Source organism: Leishmania major, chromosome 14 (genome assembly GCF_000002725.2).
Source record: "Leishmania major strain Friedlin complete genome, chromosome 14".
Lineage (NCBI taxonomy): Eukaryota > Euglenozoa > Kinetoplastea > Trypanosomatida > Trypanosomatidae > Leishmania > Leishmania major.
The window spans coordinates 442,951-460,000 of NC_007255.2; the positions used below are offsets into that span (position 1 = coordinate 442,951).

The following is a 17,050-nucleotide window of genomic DNA, read 5'->3' on the forward strand; positions in this document are numbered from 1 at the left end:
CTCCCGACGTTTGGGGCAGCTGGCCACACACCCACACCGTTCCTGTGTCTTTGTCATTGTGCCCCTTCCCTTCCCGTGGTGTCTCGGCGTCCGCTGACTCGTGTCCACAGCTCGTCCCCCTTCTCTCTCTTTTTTTTCGTACGGCTTCCTGGCAGTCTCCCTGACTCACGTGTACTTATCTTGCCATTGCCGCTTGGACTCTCGCTCCCTCTGTCTCCCTGTCGCGTGTCCGCCGGGTGCTTTCGGCGTGCGCGCGAGTGAGTCGGCAAAGGCCTGGCCCGGGGTTCTTGGGTTATTGCTCTTCTTCCCCGCCTCGCAAGCCCCGCCCCGCCCCTCCTCGACCACAGAACGAGACAAGAGGGCTGAAAAGAGAACCGGGGAAGGACGCAATAAACGAGTAGTCACGAAGCGAAGAGAGGGCGTCGTAGGCTCGACCACCACACCATCTTCCGCCTTTCTTCAGACCGACCGACCGACACACACACACACACACACACACACACGCATACACATACATACTATACATCCTTTGTGGACAAGCAAGGCTACGGGCACCGAAAGACCCTCTTGTAAGGACGTGACAAGGAGCGGTGCCGACATTTTCATCATCGACGGCACGCTTCATTTTCTTTGTTTTTGTTTTAGTATTATTATTAGCTGACTCCCCCCCCATTCCCTCTCCCTTTTGTTGTTTGTTTTTTTTTTTTTCGTGACACTTTCGCTGCGTCTTTTTTTCCTCGCCCTCCTTTTTTTTGTTTTGGTTTTATTGGCTTTGTGATTGAATAGACGCGTTTGCCTTCTCCTCCCCTCCGGTCTCCCACCTCCCTGCTGTCGCTCCCCCAGCAAGTGGCACGTACGCACACACAGCCGAACCTACGGGGTCTCTTTCTTTCCCTTCTCTTTCTCTCTCTCTCTCTGTCTGTGTGTGTGTGTGTGTGTGGGCGTGGGTGTCCCTGAGTTACAGCCGGTGCACACTCCTCTGGCATAAGACGCGTGCAAGGAAAGAGAATGAGCTCTCATCAAGCGGCCACAGCGTCTCTGGGGAGCGGTGGGTACAGCGCGAGCAAGCGCTCTGCTCGAAACGTGTTACCAGCGAACACCATCGCAGTGACTCCCGCGTCTACCGCTGCCCCTGCAATGACTTCTACTGGCACTGATGCCCTGATCATCAAGGGGAGCGGTGCAGCTGTCAACCACGCGCCGACCATCGCCCGACCCTCGTACACCGATGGTGCTGCCACGAACGGCACCAGTCGCTACCACCACAGCAGCGTGGTCGGGAACAACGCCAACACTGCTACCGGCAGCAGCAATGAGCCGAAGAGCAACACAGGCAGCAGCACCTCCAGCACTGCTGCAGCGACCACGGAGTCCGTCATTGAGGAGCTCAAGGCCCTCGCCAAGTCGATGCTGGAGGCGACGAACGCGGCGCGGCGTCGCACGAGCTCGATCGAGCAGCGAAACTCGTACGAGGCTCTCATGCACGCCATTGAAAACCGTGTGAACGGCGATACAGTCAACACCACTAGTATTGAGAGTAAAGACGCGACCGCTTCCACGTGCGGCTACGCAGCGGCACCCACGACGGCGACCACCGCCCCCAAGCACGTCGATCCCATGGCGACGAACGGCGTTTCCCAGTCGGAGATGCTCTCGGCACATCTCACGGAGCAGCTGACCAACATTCCAGCCGCGCTGTCGCCCGGAAGCTGCGTGAGGCAGCAGTCGCAGCAACTTCCCCCGGCTCAGCGACAAAAATATGGAAAGGAGGAAGTTGCGACGGCTGCAGCAGCGGAGACGGACGCCGATGTGCGCAACACGCAGGAGCCTGCGGTGCTTTCACAGCAGCAGCAGCAGCAGCAGCAATGTCAGCGTGCGGATGTGAAGCACCACGCGGATGTGGCAGAAGTGGGCTCAGAGGACGACGACGATGACGGGGGTGCGGCCCATGGTGACGATGAGCGAGCGCTGCCTTTGGCAGCGTTGCACTCGCAGCCGCCGATCACGCGCCGCCATGCCCCCACTGCGGTACTTGAGGCAGATGGGGACGAAGATGATGATGACGGTACTGCCTATGACGGGGTCAAGACCCAGGTGCTCTTCAAGCCAGTCAACCGCGCCGCTTACCGCGAGGTGGTGGCGTCGACGTGGAAGCCGGAGGGCCTGACGCGCCGCATCAACACCGCCGGCAGTGGCCTCCAGCAGAACCGGAGTAGCAACAGCAGCAGCAGTGCGAGTGAGTACAAGGACAGCCCCCATCATCCAAACTCGGCCGACGACGATGATGAGGCGATCGCGACGATGGCGACTCGCAACAAGACAGTCAGGGCGGCTGCTCGGACAGCGCCGTCTATGAAAGTGTTTCGCGTTCCCTCGTTCCCGTATGGCGGTGGTGTGACGGAGCAGCAGGCGCGGATCCTGCAGCGGCAGTTTGACGAGTGCATTCACAACGGCGAGCACCTCAGCTCTAACGCCGCCGGACCTGCCCTCATCACGAAGCGCGGCTTTGACTCGGGCAACTACGCCGAGGTCTCTGCAGCCACTGCGCAGATGGATACGACCTCCTTCCAGCCAACGTCGCCGTACGAGTTTGTCGTCGAGGTGGAGCGCGACGTCCGCTTCGACGCTGTCAAGGCCCGTGAAGAACGTCGCCATCGCTTCCGGCAGCTCGTGCGCGAGAAGCGCGCGCCGGCAACGATGGGGACTTTCAACCTGCGCGTCATCATGGACCCGTTCAAGACAGGCTTTGAGGAGGAGAAGAACTTCCCGATCGTGCCTGGAACCGTTATTGCCGGTCGCTACGAGATCATTCAAATGCTGGGCAAGGCCACCTTCAGCCGCGCGGTGCGCTGCTACGACCTACAGGACCCAATATACAACGAGGACGAGGAGAGCGACGATGGCGAGTACGAGGACGACGACGTCGACGACGACGATGCGAACAGTGCCGCTGCCTCGCCGGCAGATGGGGCCGAGGACGTGGCTTGCGTCGGCAAGGGAGGTGTAACTACCGCCTCTTGCAGGGTGTCAGACACCGCTACCACCGCTAGCGCTATCAAGCAGCAAGTCAAGCCTGTCAATACAGCGACGAAGTCACGGCTCAAGCCCAAGCGCAAGATTCTGGGGTACGGCCAAGTTTGCCTGAAAATCATCAACAACACCAAGGACTTTTTTGACCAATCGCTTGATGAAATACGACTGCTGACGCTGCTGAACCGCCAGAGAGACCCTGATGATGCACATATTGTGCGGCTCATCGACGCCTTCTACTACAAGGAGCATGTCATGCTCGTGACGGAGCTGCTGCGCGACACCTTGTACGACTACGGCAAGTACAACCGGGAGGAGGAGAAAGAGTTCTACTTTACCCTTCCTCGCCTGCGCCGACTGACGCGGCAAATTGTCGAGGCGCTGACGTACGTGCACTCCCTCAACCTCATACATACCGATCTCAAGCCGGAGAACATCATGTTTGTTTCCTACAGCCGCTGCATCGTCAAGGTGATCGACTTTGGCAGCAGCTGCTTCCTCAGCGACCACCTCAGCTCCTACATCCAGAGCCGCAGCTACCGGGCTCCAGAGGTGGTACTGGGCTGCGACTACGACGGCCGCATTGACGTATGGTCACTTGGTGCGATTTTGGTAGAGATGGTCACAGGTGACGTGCTTTTCACCTCGGACACCGTGCCAGAGATGTTGGCGCGCATCGTGTACGTTTGCGGCACGCCGTTCCCGCGGCGCATGCTGTGGGAGGGCCGTCACACAAGCGACTACATCAACAAGTTCGGGTGTATCTACGAGTACGGCGGCGGCGCAGATGGGCAGCATGGCCTCCACGAGAAGGGCGACACCGACGACGGGGAGGAGCCGTACTGCCTTTACACCCCGGTCCCGACCATGGCGCCGCACACTTGCGCATCTTCGAGAAAGTCGCGGGCGGCAGCGGCGGCGCCACCACCACCACGGACGACGACGGCCCCATACAGCGTCTTGCGCGAGAAACTGGCCGCTGCGAAAATGGTGGATGAGGAGTTCATTGCGTTTGTGGAGGCGTGCTTGATGCTCGACCACAAGAAGCGGCCGACAAGCGCGGAGCTGCTGGAGCACCCCTTCATCAGGGATGTGGTGCTATGAGTGAGGGAGGGGGTACCAGAGGAATGAGGGATGAGAAGGAGAGTGCTGACGGTCTTGACTGTGCTATCTTTCTGATTGCTGGTTTCTGTTTTGTTTTATATTTGTTCGTTGGCCCATGTAAGTCATGTGCCGGTGCTTGCCTCTTTCTGTGGAGTTGTTTCCTCCACGCGTGGGGGGGGGCTGGTGTCCGTCTGCCTCCCTGTACAGCCCCCCCTTGAACTCCACCGCCTCGGCATTCTCTGCACGCACGCACATCACTGAGGACAAGTGGAGCGAAAGAGCGAGCATGAAGGCTCACGTAACCTTTTCGATTGTTTTGCTGTCTCAACGCTGCTTGTGGCCACGATGTGCTCGTCCTCGGCGTGCATGTGTTACGTTGCTGTCGATGCTTCTCGTTTCCCTTCCCTACGGTGTTGCGTGTGCGTTGTGGGCGTCACCGTCCCCTTCCGCCACCTTCTCGATAATTCCGATTTTTTTCTTCGCCTGGTTGTGGGTGGGTGGGTGGGGAGGGGGGAGTGGAGGGAAGGAGGGAAGGGAGGGAGGGCGGGCCATTTTCCGATAGGGGAAAGGGTGGTCGACGCGGACTGTGTTGCAACGAACAATACTCGGCCCACTATCGCCAACTGAACGGGGCCGTGCCACCCCCTCTTCCCACCCCCTCCTCCTCCTCCTGTCTCTCGCTGCTCCGTGCGATGTCACTCAGTTTTCGTTTTCTCGGTGCTTTCTTGCTTTCTGGCTTGTGCCGCTTCTCCCTGTCCATGGGTGCGGTGTGCAGCACCACCGCCTCCGTCTGTCTCGTCCCTCTCTATAGTTTATTTGCATTGCTTCCGAGTGGCAGCGGCGGTCATGGCGCTCGCCCTCCTTGTCCGTCTCCCCGCTCCTACACCCGACCTGACCCGCCGTCTCATAACCTCCTCATGCGCCTCTCTCTGTTTTGCTTTCTGTTTTTGTCTCTCGGTTGGGCTGGTGAGGCACCGAGAGGTGACCAGGAGAGCACGCTGCCCCAGCGACGTGTCTTTGGGTGTACACCTCCGCCGTCTTCTCACACATGTTGTTTTTGTTCTCCTCCTGTCGCTTCTGTTCTTTTTATTTTTCCCTTTCGCTTGTTTGCTTCGCATGGGAGCTGGTGCGCACGTAACGGGTGTGTATCCTGTGCGTGGGTGTGCGTATCGTCCACCATTCGTCTGGCCTTCTCTAACCCTCTCCTCGGTTTCTCTCCCCCCCCCCCCACATCCCTACCCTTGGCCGTTGGTGGCGTTGTCCCTGTGTCGCAGTTCGCCTCACATCGTTCTCTCTGCCGCCATGCCAAGGCGGCAGAGTGGGCGCGTGTGTGTTTTGTTTCTTGTATTTGTGTGCGGAGATGTCTGCTGCTGTTGTTGCACGCGTCGCTGTGGATGATAGGGGTGCATGCATGATGGCCAGGGCCGGCCGAATGCTGCGTATGCGTGTGTTGAAGGCGACTCGTTTAGATAGCGAGGTTGTGTCAAGGGCATCCGGAGTGCTGATGTTTTTTTTTTCTTTGCCTCTTATTCTTCCCACCCTCCCACTCTCACTCTGCGCCTGTGGCACGGACGGGTGCGCGTTCCGATCTTTGCGATTCGTTCTCCAAAAAAAAATAGAAAATAAAGGATTGAGCAGCGACACAACGAAAGAGGATCGTCAAGGACCGCTGTCCATTACCAGCATGTGCGTGGCTGTCCACCGTACGAGGCGAGGTGCGATACACGCGTCGTAGTTGAGCGTTGGCCGATGCGCTGCGTGCACATGTATGTGTGACGACAGGTCTGCATGTATGTCTCGCGCGTCGTCTCCCTTGCTCGCCGCGTCTTTTTCTGTTTTTTTTTTTTTTGTTTTTCAGGCACGACACATCTCTCTGGATGCGGAACGACGCGGTGTGCATATATGCACACACGCGCCCCCCGAAACGCAAGCACCAGAATGTTATCGTTCGCGCCATTGGCCGTCTCTCATCTGGCACGCGTTCATGAGCTCTTTGACGTTACGTCGGTTGGGGCACTTCTCTTCCTGCGCTACCCCCTCCATCTTCCATGCGCGTACCATCCTTGGAGCAGCAGCACATGAAGGCCTCCCGGGCGATGGGACGATGTGACCATCGAAGCCGTTACAATCGAAAAACACAAAAGAAGCACATGTGCAAGCAGCGTGTAGTTGAAGGACCAGTTGCTTCCCCCTACTTTCCCCCCACCTTCCCTTCCACCTTCTCCCCCCCGCGGCGACGCACGTGGCTGATAAACGCCTTTATATCAGCAGCACGGGCCCCATCCGAGGGGTGTGCGCACGCGCCCCGCGCCATGCAGCGCCGCGTGTGTGGGGAGTGGAGATGGGTAACTTTATCTCCCGATCTCCTCCCGCTGCTGCTGATGGTCGTCATGTTGTTTATCTTTCCTCGTTCTGACGCTTCGGGCTCTTGTCTTCGTGGGAGGGACACTCATGGGCCTCGCCTTTCTCATGATGCGCACCGGACGGGGCGCGCCGTGGCGCTGTTCTACGGCAGCAGCGAGATAAACAGGTGTGTCGTACAATCGCGCGCCACCGCCGTCCCGGGCGTGCTTATGGTGCGCGCTGCTACGGCGGAGTCGTCCGCAGGTGACAGCGATGAGGAGGCGGGCGGCACCGACACGTGGCGCACCATTGCTATGAAAAGAACACTGAACTACGACTCAGGGTTGAAGCCGTTCATGACACCGTGGCGCGAGGTGCGTCGCGCCCTGCGCGATGTGGGTTGCTTTTCGACGCTTGCACTGCCGCGCCTGACGCTGCCAACAGACACGGCGAGCCCTCGCGTCGGCGATGCTTCACCTGAGTCTTCCACAGCTCTTCCTCCGCTGTGCCGCAAGCCGCTCGTGCTGATGAGCGGCCGAGGGCGAGACTGCGCGAGCTGCTCCAGCTTTGCCTCTGACGTGCTGGAGCACTATCGAGCCGAGTGGGAGTACATACGCGCTCACGTGACCCTCGTCGACGCCGGAGACCCGATGACAGAAGAGCTGGTGCGGAACCCGTATCCGCTGTGGTACGACCCGGTGGAGACGGGGCCGTGGATGACGTTGACAAAGGTATCCGAGGTGTGGAGGGCGGAGGGTGACGCCGTCGCCGCTGCGTCCGGCGCGAGCAGCACCTTCAGGGCCCCCTCTCACAACGTAACCCAGACGTTACAGCAATCGGATGCCGAGGACTACATTCTCTTCAACATGGGCCTCCGCCGCAAGGCTGCTTTCCTCCTGCAGTCCCCAACGGTACAGGCCACGCATCACTGGTCGCGCCTCGTAAAGCGCGCATTCGCTGGCCAGTCCGAGTACGTGCTGCGCATCGTCTTTGCCTACCCGCACAACGGCAGCGTCATGCGCGACATCGTGAACGAGGAGGTTACCGTCGGCGGAAGTCAAGCTGACTACCTGCACTTTTTCAATAAAGCACAGCCGTTCTTCCAATGTGTGAAGAAGGCGGTGCGGGTAATGGATTGGCTGCAGCGATATGGCGACTACTGATGGCGCGCCTGCCTGCGATGGCCGTTGCGTGTATGTGTGTAGGAGCTCGGGTAGCAAGATCAGCCGCCTTATACATGTCATTCTCATGGTTCTGTCTTCTTCACAACGCTCAGACGCATGTTGCACTTGATACGCAGCTGCGTGTGTCTGGCGCAGGAAGTGCGCGGGTATCTGTGACCAGGGTGCCGTTTTACTGCAGCCTGCTGCTCACGGGCGCTGGGTCGTTTCCTCTTCTCCCCCTCATGGCCCTCTCTTCGTGTGCTGCTGCTGCTCGTGCTCTCTCTCTCTCTCTCTGTGTGTGTGTGTGTGTGTGTGTGTGTGTGTGTGTGTGTGTGTGTGTGTGTGGCACCTTCAGTGACGGCACGTCCCCCAAGAACGAAAAAAAGACGACAAGGGAGAGGCGACGCACTTTCCCGACAATCGATGCCCAAACACCAACACCACGGGAGAGATGCGCTGACTGCTTGACGCCACCGCTCTCCACTGCCACCGGGGTGTAGGCGTAGGCGTCGATACGGGGCGGGGCAGGGCAGGAGAGAGAAAGAGGGGGAGGAGTAGTGGGCTGCACTTTCCCTTCATGTGATCTCCTATCATCACTTCTCGGTTTCGTTTTGTGCCGTATGCACATGCGTATGGCGACTGGTGTGCGTGCCTGCCTGCGTGTGTATGTGTGCTGCACGGCCAGCGCGAACCGCTATTTTTTCCCTACGCCGCCTGTGAACTCGTCTTGGTCAAGCCAGCATTCATCGCGTCCGATCGTGCCCTCTTCGCTTCACTCGTAGGCATTCTCTGCCTCTCCACCACGTGCATTGCGCGCGACGTCCATCCACCACATCCTCGCGCACACTTTGGTGTTGTCGAGTTTTCCCAGCACAGGCGGGAAGAAAAACAACAACGAAACCACACACACACACACACACACTGGGCAGCGACTAAAAGGAGAAGCATGTCTGTCGAGTCTATCATGCGGGATCTCGTGTCGAACTACCTCTCCTACGCGGTGGTGGTGGGGTCGTCGATTTTAAAGGTGCCGCAGATTGTGAAGGTGTGGCAGAACCACAAAGCAGATGGTATTTCGCTACTCTCTATCCTCATAGAGTTGTTCTCGTACATTATTTCGACCAGCTGGGGTGTCGTGCAGGGGCTTCCCTTTCGCGACTGCGGCGAGAACATTTTTATTACGCTGCAACTTGTGGTGCTGCTGCTGCTCGCGGCAAAGTTGCAGAAGTCGACGCGTAGGGCGAGTCTCGCGCTGGCGACCGAGTTGTTGGTGCTGTACATGTTTGCTAGCGGGCAGGTGCCGTGTACCATCCACGAGTATGTACTAAGCGGACAAGTTTTTTTCAACATGTTCAGCCGCGTGCCGCAGATCTACGCGAACTACCGATCCCGGTGCCGCGGCCAGCTGTCTTTTCTCACCTTCTTCCTAGCTTTCTGCGGCGGCGTTGTACGCGTCCTGACGACGTCCCTGAACGTATCGTGGGACAAAGGCAAGGCGGTGCTCCTGGTTCAGTTCGGTGTCGCCGCCACGCTCAACGCTGTCATCCTGGCCCAAATGCTTTACTACGGCATCGCAGACCGGAGATCCAAGCGGGCGGAGTGGAGTCACGCGAAGGCGAAGTCGCTGAAGAGCCAGTAAGGAGGCAGGCGCGGACGTTTCTCTCCCAATGTGCCGCTGCTCTGGCCTAGGCCTCCTTTAACCACACCTTGTGTGGCACCTCTATCCCCCTAACACGGATACACACAGTTCCCTGCTTCTCATACCCGTCTCTCCCTCCCGCTTTCACCGCCACCCCGCTGCTGCGACGCTTGCAGTGGCATGTGCAAGACACTGTTAGACGGGTACAGCCCACCCTTTTAGTCGCGTTCTTTTGCAATCTTGCCGTCTTCGCGTGATGCACCCCGCCAAGACGTGCGCGTGCCATCCAAAGTGGTGACCGAACAGAGGGAAACTAGAGCGCCAGCTCCTTTTCTTGCTTCACGTTTACACGCCATCCCTTCTACCTCCTTCGGTGCCCTTCTCCCGCGTCTCTCCGCTCCTCTCCGCCTCCCGTCTCTCTCGCATTACTGGCGTATAGCTCCTTGCCGTTGACCACTTCGTGCCGTGACTTGAGCCACTCCCTCCCCACATCCCGCTCCTCTTATTTTGCTCGTACACCTTGTCGGGGTCGCTGCCGTCTCCGCGTCTCGCCGCGCGCCTGTTCTTCGCCATGCCATGACGGACAAAGTACGCATCGACTTTGCGGCACACATGCATACGCAAGCGTCGAAGTGCCGCTGACCACAGTCGGCACAACAGGAGTTCGAAAGAGGAGGGGTGGGGGGGGCAGGGGATGAAGCCGTAGGGCAGACACACACACACACACACACACACACACACACACATACACACACACACACAAGCCTACGCCACCTCCTCTCCCGTTGTTCTCTCTATCTGGGTGTGTGAACTAAGGTGGTTCAGTCCCGTTTTTTTTCTTTGGGTGGTGTGGGGCGGGTCGGGGCGGGAAAGGGAGGTTTGAGGCCTTTGCATTCCGTAGCGGATGTGTGTCGCATGCGCTCTGGGCAACCCTCTCCCTCTTTTTCACCGTTCCCCCTCCCCCCACCCACCCCCTCTTTGGTGGCTTCCCTTAGGGTGGTAGCTGCTCTACATGTATGCGTGTACGTGTATCATGTCTCTTTCCGTCCTTGTTCTCTCTCTCTCTATCTGTCTCTGCGCATCGTTGTCTTCGCTCCGTGCTCGCTCCTCTGCTCTCGCGCCGAAGAATAGAGGCACATTCTCCAACAGTGAAGCCGTGGCGTGGGGCATTGCACGCTGAAGACGAACTCTCTCTCGCTCGCAATCTCACCCTCTCTCCTGCGTACCTTCTCTTCTGCTCCCCGAGCCGGCAGGCGCGTGGGCAGCCGTCTCGGCAAGGCGGGGGGGGGGTTCCTTCTATTCTTGTCTATTTTTTTTCGTCTCGTGCACGCTTGAGGGATCTACCGCTGCGACGAGGTCGGGGTCGAGGTCGAGGACGGGGGAGGGAGGGAGGGGGCGGGGCGCGATCGCGTCGTCGCTTCCTTCTCCAGCCCGAGCGCGATCTTGGTTCTGCTTGCCAGTGTTTCTTCTCGTTTCCATTTTTTCGTCGAGAGCGGGCCCCTGTGACCTCATGGACCCCCCTCTCTACTGCCATTTTCACTGTCCGTGCCTTCCGAGTACGTCCCGCTCACCCGGACCCCTTCCACCCTTTACATCACCACCCGGTAAGAGCAGGGGCTGGAGGGGCGAGCGGCTCCGCACTTTTTGTCCGTGCACGGGCGGCAGGCATATATGTGTGACGATATTCTTGCATGAACGCTGTGCGCCATGCCTCCCGATATGGCCTCGGTGTGTAAGCGGCGCGACGACCTGCGCACGCACGCCCCCCCTCTCCCCCCCCCACACACACACATGCACATGCACATACACACGGCAGAAGTCGGATCGAAAGAATCGAATATGCCGTCTCGCTCAGTGGCCTCGGTGTAACTCCTGTTCGATTCCTTCTCTTCCTTCTCCTTCGTATCGCTTCCCTTTCCCTCGCCCGCACTGGCGAAGGAGCAGAGGCGCTCACACCCGGGGGAAAGCATCACCTCCTATCCCCAAATTTTATCCCACTCCACTTTCATGCAAGCAAACACACACGCCAGCATCTTTACGGGATTTCGGCGAGGTGGATGGTATCGCGATGAAAATGCGTTGACTTATTGGGCCTATCCTCCCTCACGGCGGCGGCGGTGAGGCGACAGCGGCAGCGTTCCATTCCGGCCCCGCCGCCCTTCGGCTTCCAAGCCTCCAACACCAGTGATGCGTCCATCCTCGGAAGAGGCACCGGTGAGCAAGCCGACTCTGGCCAATGTGATCACACCGCAGCAGCTGCGGCAGCCATGGATGCGGCCTCGTTCAGAGATGCCTGGGCAGCGCGATGCAGTCGCATTGACATGACTTTAGCATCGGTGCCTTCAGCTGCGCGCGTAGCGCCGGCGGCAGCCGCTGCGACCACAACTACCCGCGTCTCCTTATCGCGCTTGCTTTGCGGCTCCCTGTTGTCGTGGCACAGTGCCATTGACTCCTTCTACGAACTTGCCGAGGGTGAACGTCGCCGCCGTGCTGCCGCCTCCGCATCACACGACACGCACCGCCCGCAAACAGATGACCACGTTATGCCGCTGAAGGTCATCATTGCCGTCTACGGGATGCTCCTACGGCAGCAAGTGCCGCACACGGTAACCGACAATGCCGAGTACGAAGATTTCAGCTCGCGGAGTGTAGCTGAGGCAACTGCGATGCGGTCAACATCAAGCGACACATCGCCTGCGTCTGGCGTCTCAGTCTCCCCGCTTGGGTTCATCGCGTATGCCTCTCAGCAGCACCCGTCACTCAATCCTATCGCAGTAATCCTCGGCGCTGACAAGGGTTGCGGTGTCGGTAACGCGCGTGAACAGCAGCACAGCCACGGCGTCCACGAGGACGCGCACGGCGGTATCTCACCGCTGTCCTTGCCCTTTCCGCCGTTCTTCATCTCGGGCTCCTAGAAGAGTTGCAGATTGCTGCTGCACCGCCATTATCATCGAGTGCTGCAGCCGTTCTTGCAGCAGGCACTGCTCCAACGACAGCGTCGCCGTCACCGTCTCGACAGCGGTGGGCGGCGGTCCAGACAATCCATCACATGCAGTGCTACGAGTGGGCCCCGGATTACTTCCGTGCCCTGGCAGCGATTCCATCAGCAACAGCGACCTCGGCGACTGCAACATCGGCACCGGGAGACTGGCATGGGGAGAGCTCTGGCCGAGTGTCCGATGCGCTGGGGCTGGTCCAGCGTGCTGCGCACGCGATGCTCCGCTTCACACGTCTGTTTTGTGCGCTGGAGGGTGCGTGCGCGATACACCACGAGCGGCATTGCGGCGTGGCGGGTGAGCAGCAGCCAGTGCCTTTCCATGCGAGGCAGCGGTACACAACCTCCGCTCTTGGAGGCTACAAGCAGACAAGAGCTGTGATCTCTGTTGCTGATGAGGCGTCGGCGCCGCTATTGCACGCCCTCGCCGCCACTCCTACGCGGGAAAGGCTGAGATCCGCGGCGGCCGCCAGTGACGCGGTACGCGCTGTGAGCCACTCAATCACCACGGGGCAACTGCTCGCCGAGACTCGCGACCTTGTTGTCTTCGCCTGGCGCGCGATAGAGGTGCGGCGGCGCCGTGCCGTCGGCGCCGCAGGGACATCTGAAGACCACGCGGCAGCGCCATACAGAAGCGCTGCGCATGGTGCTGCGAGAAGCGACCCGGAAAGCAAGGCATATGTGGCGGGCTCGGGGCTCCGTCGACAACTGGCATCTGCTGCTGCAGTGGTCGACGAGGAGCAGGACGTGCTTCTCCGACTTGTGCGCACCGCCACGCGCTTCTCCGTGTTCAATGCCCTTTTGCGCGTGGACGGAGCAGGTTTTTACCCATGATGGCCAGCTGGCCTTCGCTGAGGTGGCCGATGCGCTATCGCGATCGTCCGTCCTGTTACCGCAGCAAGAAGAAGCGTTGCTGTGCCTGCTGACGCGGGCCGTGCGTGAGCGCCGCTGCAGACGTCGCAAGGACGGAGGTGCAGTGTCGACGGGACGACGGCGTGGCATCCGTGCCAGAGCTGCTTGAGGCCTTCTTTACTTCTCCGCACGCACCCACAGCGGCGCTGCCTTCGCAGGTGACAAGTGAGGCAGTATGCCGGCCAACAACCTATGATGCATCATTTTGGTACCGCGTGATTGTGTGCACCGATACCGCGGACGCCGAGGTGGCGCACTGGAGGCACATTATGTTTAGCGGCGATGCATACACGTCCTCTACAGGGCTTCCGCCGGGCCAGCGCACGGAAGCCATAGTAAAGCGTCATGATGCATTTACCAGGGCCACGCTGCTCGTCGTGCACCGCTGGCTGTAGCCAGCCGAGGCCCTTGGCGTGGCGCTGCAGTGCCTCGCTCGCAGTCACGCACGGTGCGCCGAGCAGTGGACTGCCGTTCTTGAGCGCCAGCCGGCCGACGGTAAGGGCGGCAGTGCTAGTGCAGACTACTGCTGCCAAAACGATGGCAGCGCGGGGACGGCGACCACTCCGGATCCTCTTCCTTGCTTGCGGTCACTGATGGCATCAGCGTGCCCTGCGACCGCAGCAGCACCGGCTAAGGGAGCTGTCGACGCGGTGCCTGCGGTGGTAATGCGACTAATGGCAGACCAGCATTGCGCCTACTGCGGCGCGCTCCTCTCTACTCAGGAGCAACTGGAATGGCTCGATGTGACCTTGCGGTGTACGCAGAGTGGGCCGGCGCGGCAGCTGGTCTTCAAGGCTGCTTTGATGACCCACTGGCACTGTGGCCCAGATACGTTAACTGTGTACGAAAGCGCCTCTGGTGGCGGTGGTGGTGGCAGCGACGACGAGCAAGCAGTGGCTGCTTCTTCTGCAACGAATTACCTCATCGCGGCGGCTGTGGCCGACGTGACAGCGATTGTTCACCGCTGGGTATTGCAAGAGGCAGAGGTGCTCGAGGAGTCGGCAGCAGCAGCGTTGTTCAACCACGGGGACGACCTAGCGCGGCGCGCAGTTCTCCTCGGAGATGTTGGCCGGCTGCTGGCGAACGTGAGTCGCGCCTTTAATAGTGTACCTGGTGGCCCGTCCGCAGTGGAGGCGCTGTTTGCCGCGGCTCGCGCTGCTGTAACGTCAGCGGGGCTACGCCTCGAGCGTGGCGCTCAGCTTTCGAGTACTTCGTCGCTGTTCAGCGCCGCAGCTACAGCTGCTGCGCTAACGTCTGCTGGGATGCCAGCTCCGTGCGACGACTCTGTCGTTGGAGTTGCAGCACTCTCTCGCTCTGCTTTACTGCCTGAGCTCCAGTCTTGCACGGATGTCGAGCGTCGTCTTGCGCGGCTGCACGGCTGGCTGGAGCTACTTTGCACATGCCCTACAGAACTCGTAGCAGACGAGCAGTATGTGGTCGTGTGGTTGTGTGTGTTGATGCGGCATGTGGAGGAGATGCACGGATACGCGCGAGAAGGATCTGCTCAGCTCAGCGAGGCACGGCGGCAAGCTGGGGAAGCGACGCACCAGGCGGACAGTGCGATCGTCTCTTGTCGTGTTGGAGCGGTGTCTGACGGCGGCGGCGACGATGGGTGGCGGTGCCAGTGGTCGCTGGAGACCGAAGAGGCTGCTGTACGTCGTGTCGCGCAGTCCCTCAGCAGCCAGCTGTGGTCTGTGCTGCCTGCATCGTCGCTGTTGCCGCCCATGCTGCTGAACTGGTTGCTTGCACGGGGTGGCGCGCGAACATGGGGCGACGCTGTACGCACGCTGCGAGCGTCGGCAGACGCTGATGGCGGGCTTAAGGCAGAACACGCTGGACGGCGCTTCTCGCTGCTCCTGCTACCGCTCAATCGCGTCGTGTCGGTGAAGCACGTTGTGCGGGTGCTGCACACGCTGCGGGCGGTGGAGGAGCGATGCGCCGCTTCCGCTACTCCTGCGGCAGCAGCATATCGATACAGCGGACACCGCGACCTTATACACCTCTACAGAAGCGCCCCAGCCGCCGCTTGATCACCACTGCATCAGCGGTGACTCAACTTGTAGCTGAGGCAAGGTTTCTGCCGGCCGTGACAGAGCATGGAAATGGGCAGCCGCTGTACCCCTTCGTACTTGCGGACGTGTATGGCCAGATTGAGCGCGTCTTACTCCGCGAGTGGTGTGGCCGCGCGCTAGCGTCGGTGCTGTTCTTCCTCTCACAACAACCCCAGCACACGTACCTGACCTACGTGAGGGATGCGCCGCACCACGCAGCTCCGGCTCTGCTCCGACGGCAACACGGCGGGCACCGCGCTTTCGATTTCCTGGAGACTGAAGACAGCGCAGGAAAAGTGCCGATGACGGAGGCCACCCGCAGCGTGGGAGCAGCGTGGGCAAGCCGACCCACGCGCCCATCACCGCAGGCATCGTTGAGCCCACAAGGCCTAGAGCGTAACCGAACGCTTGGTTCACCTGCCTTCGTCGCACCTGTCACTCACGCTGAGGTATCGTTAGCGCGCTGGCGGGCCTGGATGGATGAAATGGCTGCTATGGCGAATTCGGATCACGACATTCTTTCTCCGCCTCCCGCCACAACACTATCGGCTGATTCACCGGCGCCTACGGAGGCGTCGGCCGCCGTGGTCTCTGAAAGTGTGCGGTGCACGACTGACTTGCGTTCAGCGGCCATGGGCTCCGTCGTCGACACCGCTGCGTCGTGCAAGGTGATGCAGACACGTCTACACGATGGAGCCTCGCTGAATGAGGCAGCAACACTCTCGGCCTCTACCCTTCGGGTTCCACTGCACCTTCTAGTGACCTTCATCCTCCAGGAGTGCCGCATCAGAGCCACACACAACGGGCCATCAACGAATGGCACGGTACCTGCCGTGGCGCGAGATGAAAGTGTCGTAAAAACCCGCTGGAAGCCGAGACGGTGTGTCTTTCTCGCTGCACTTCGCTCGCCCTTCTTTTCTTTCCTGTACTCTGTCTCCTCCCTCGACGTGTTCGCGGGCGAGAACTTGCAGAGAAGCTGTACTGGTAGCGCGGCAGCGCTACCTGCCGCACCGCCTTGCCCATGTCGAGTCCGCACAGTTCATCCGGAGCTGATCGTTATGTTCTTGCAGGTGCTGCGGCGCAAGCAATGGGAGGCGGCGGCGCACAGTGGTGGTGCTGCGGCTGGAGAGACACTCGAGGAGTTGACCGCGGCGGAGCTGGTCGAGCGGTGCGCCGAGGAGGTCGTTGTGGAAGTGGCGGAGGAAAGGAAACAGCAAGCCAACGGTGAAGGCGATCGAGCGCCGGGGTATCAGCGCTGACGTGTTTCAGTCGACGCAGCACTTTCTTCAGAGAGTAGGATGGGCGCAAGACCGGTACACTGTGCTCTCGTGGCTGTTCTCTGAACTAACACCTCCCGTTCCTTTCGCCATACGCAGCCAAACAGCCTAGGCGTCATCCAACTGCCTTGGCGATACAGGGACCGCGGACGCAAGCTCGAGCGCATACCCCTCCGCGTAACGCACGACGACAATGTGCAGGGGAGTGTTGCCGTGCCCACGGAACCCCTCCTTACCGCTACCCCACCAACGAAGCAACAGCGAAACACCATCTCGACTTCGCAAACGGTTGTTGACACGCCTCCGGCGACTGCTGGAAGGCATGGGGTGAGCTGGGGCCAAACCATCCAGCGGTGTGCGGCAGATGCGCGTGCTGCTATCACGGCCCTACCCCCTTTCCCGCATGTGCGACAGTTTCACGCGTACAGGCATCTTTCTATCCCCCCTCCCCTCCGGCGTGTCGCTATGAGCGGCGGTGCGTCGGTGTCTTTGATTGCACAGTTCGCCGCCTCGCCATATTTTCGTTGGGTCAAACC

At 60.0% G+C, this 17,050-nt stretch overlaps 4 protein-coding genes across 4 annotated transcripts; all 4 read left to right on the forward strand.

Moving 5' to 3' along the window:
- Window positions 1-1,407: 1,407 nt before the first annotated feature.
- Window positions 1,408-4,134, forward strand: LMJF_14_1070 (putative protein kinase; the record flags this gene model as incomplete). The annotated part of the gene is made up of 1 exon (XM_001687654.1): window positions 1,408-4,134. One exon carries the CDS (start codon window positions 1,408-1,410, stop codon window positions 4,132-4,134), a length of 2,727 nt encoding a protein of 908 aa, XP_001687706.1.
- A 2,312-nt stretch (window positions 4,135-6,446) lies between these two features.
- LMJF_14_1080 (conserved hypothetical protein) lies at window positions 6,447-7,640 on the forward strand (the record flags this gene model as incomplete). Its single annotated transcript, XM_001687655.1, has 1 exon — window positions 6,447-7,640. The coding sequence occupies one exon, from the start codon at window positions 6,447-6,449 to the stop codon at window positions 7,638-7,640; it is 1,194 nt and encodes a 397-aa protein (XP_001687707.1).
- Window positions 7,641-8,586: 946 nt separating this feature from the next.
- LMJF_14_1090 (conserved hypothetical protein) lies at window positions 8,587-9,279 on the forward strand (the record flags this gene model as incomplete). The annotated part of the gene is made up of 1 exon (XM_001687656.1): window positions 8,587-9,279. The coding sequence occupies one exon, from the start codon at window positions 8,587-8,589 to the stop codon at window positions 9,277-9,279; it is 693 nt and encodes a 230-aa protein (XP_001687708.1).
- Window positions 9,280-13,779: 4,500 nt separating this feature from the next.
- Window positions 13,780-15,216, forward strand: LMJF_14_1095 (hypothetical protein; the record flags this gene model as incomplete). The annotated part of the gene is made up of 1 exon (XM_001687657.1): window positions 13,780-15,216. One exon carries the CDS (start codon window positions 13,780-13,782, stop codon window positions 15,214-15,216), a length of 1,437 nt encoding a protein of 478 aa, XP_001687709.1.
- Window positions 15,217-17,050: the final 1,834 nt, after the last annotated feature.